Source organism: Sphaeroforma arctica (genome assembly GCF_001186125.1).
Source record: "Sphaeroforma arctica JP610 unplaced genomic scaffold supercont1.4024, whole genome shotgun sequence".
Classification (NCBI taxonomy): Eukaryota; class Ichthyosporea; order Ichthyophonida; genus Sphaeroforma; species Sphaeroforma arctica.
In genome coordinates, this window is record NW_014036534.1 from 1 (window position 1) to 1,755 (window position 1,755).

Genomic DNA, 1,755 nt, shown 5'->3' on the forward strand with positions numbered 1-1,755 from the left:
ATATTCCAAAGTACACGAAAACCTGGAGGTTTGACCGATAATTATTAATAAGAGTGAAAAGGAAAATCTTAATGATTTAGTTTAAGAGTCGAATGCTTAAACGTCGCGGATGAGGATTCAAAACCAAATCGCACGTTGTACTGGAATGCTGGTGAACACCAACATGCGAGGTTGTACATACCCATGCAAATAAATGTCAATTTCAATAGAGGATCGGCTGACGGAAGCTTAAGTGTGTTTGTATGTGTGACGAGCGAAACGTTGATTATAAAACATGACTCCTGAAGAAGGAGTGCTTCTTGTGGTGACGCTTTGAGTCCTTGGTCACCATTGCCTTTGGATACTCAGCTTGCAGAGCGTGTGATGCATTAGCAAACGTGTACCCGCGCCAAAGTATTTCTGAATTCTACCACCTGTCTTGACGTTTGGGTTGCGAAGATGACCGTTGCCATCAAAGACGTCCTTGGCGGGAGTGAAGTCACCATCGTCCTTGCCAAAACAGAATCGGACCTTGCGATCCTCTGTGAACATGCAATCAACAGCACAAAAACTGTTATCGAACGTGCTGAGCAATTCTTTAGGTGTCTTGTAGTCGGTGGCGCTGATCAGGGATATCCTGATTGTAACCCGGAAATCTGTAATCGACGGCAACTTTTTATGTCCGTATCCTTTCGAAACGCTAACTTTGGGTGAACCGAGACCCAACTTCGCCGCGATCGCTGAAAATCTCTTGGTTGCGCTGATGAAAGCTCTTTTCTGACTGGAGCAGAAAGATGTCGATATAGTTCGGATGCCACGACTTGAGTCGGTCGTTGAACTTTTTGTGAAGCGAAATTCATCTGTAGAAACAGGCAGAAAAGTTATGAACTCAAAGTTTCGTAATGTCGAGATAGGGAAGCAAAATAAAGACCCGATTAGCAAACGACGTGAGTAGGTTGTAGTAACAGATCCCAGCCTGATCCTTTCGTATGGTCTAACTACAGATCCAGGGCTGAAATGAATATGCACAACATCCATGGGACTTGCCGAATAAAGCACGGCTAATGTTGTGCTAACATTACACTAAGTGGCCGTTTTTGCCATCGATGTCGATATTTTGGTGAGGATTGTCGACGGCGTCTGCTGTAACGATCTCTCAACGATACTCGATAATTTTTTTAACTTTTGAGTACTGGCACCTCACCTGTTTTAGGGAGAGTTCTGTTGTCGATTGCAGGCCGAATTGAATACATGTTACTTATCACAAATGTCAAAAGCCGGTGATGTACAGCCGCTGTGTGATTATATTAAAAAATTGCGCGAAACCAGATTGTTTCTCACTATGTACTCATCGTGGGGCTGATTGAGATATTGGCACAATCTTGTGTGTCTAAGCAATACCCACTCCCTTAAATCTACCAGTGCCTTCGATTACTGACACGGTAAATAATGGCCTACTCGCCATGACTGACTTCTACTATCTCTATATGCTTTAATTGAATTTCAATTTGGAAATTTGGCACCTTCAAATAATCGCTTCATTCCTATCGCCTGCTCTTCAAAAATATTCCCTTTTGCTGCCCAAAGCCATCAATAAGTCATAGCTTCATTAGCCTTCAGTTTTGCCCTCCAAAAAGATCACAGATTTTCGTACCCCAAGGTTTGATGAGCTTTTCCTCACAATCACACCGTCGAGAAATCTTTCATCCTCAAACAAGCTATTAGTGCTAGTAGTGTCTATATTCCGTGTGATTAACGATAACCAAGACTCAGGTC

General features: G+C 42.8%; 1 protein-coding gene across 1 annotated transcript; it reads right to left on the reverse strand.

Annotated features, from left to right (window-relative positions):
• Positions 1-324: 324 nt before the first annotated feature.
• SARC_14008 (hypothetical protein) lies at positions 325-839 on the reverse strand (the record flags this gene model as incomplete). The annotated part of the gene is made up of 1 exon (XM_014291862.1): positions 325-839. A coding segment is annotated over one exon (515 nt), but the record flags the coding sequence as incomplete, so codon positions are not given.
• Between the last annotated feature and the right edge of the window lie 916 nt (positions 840-1,755).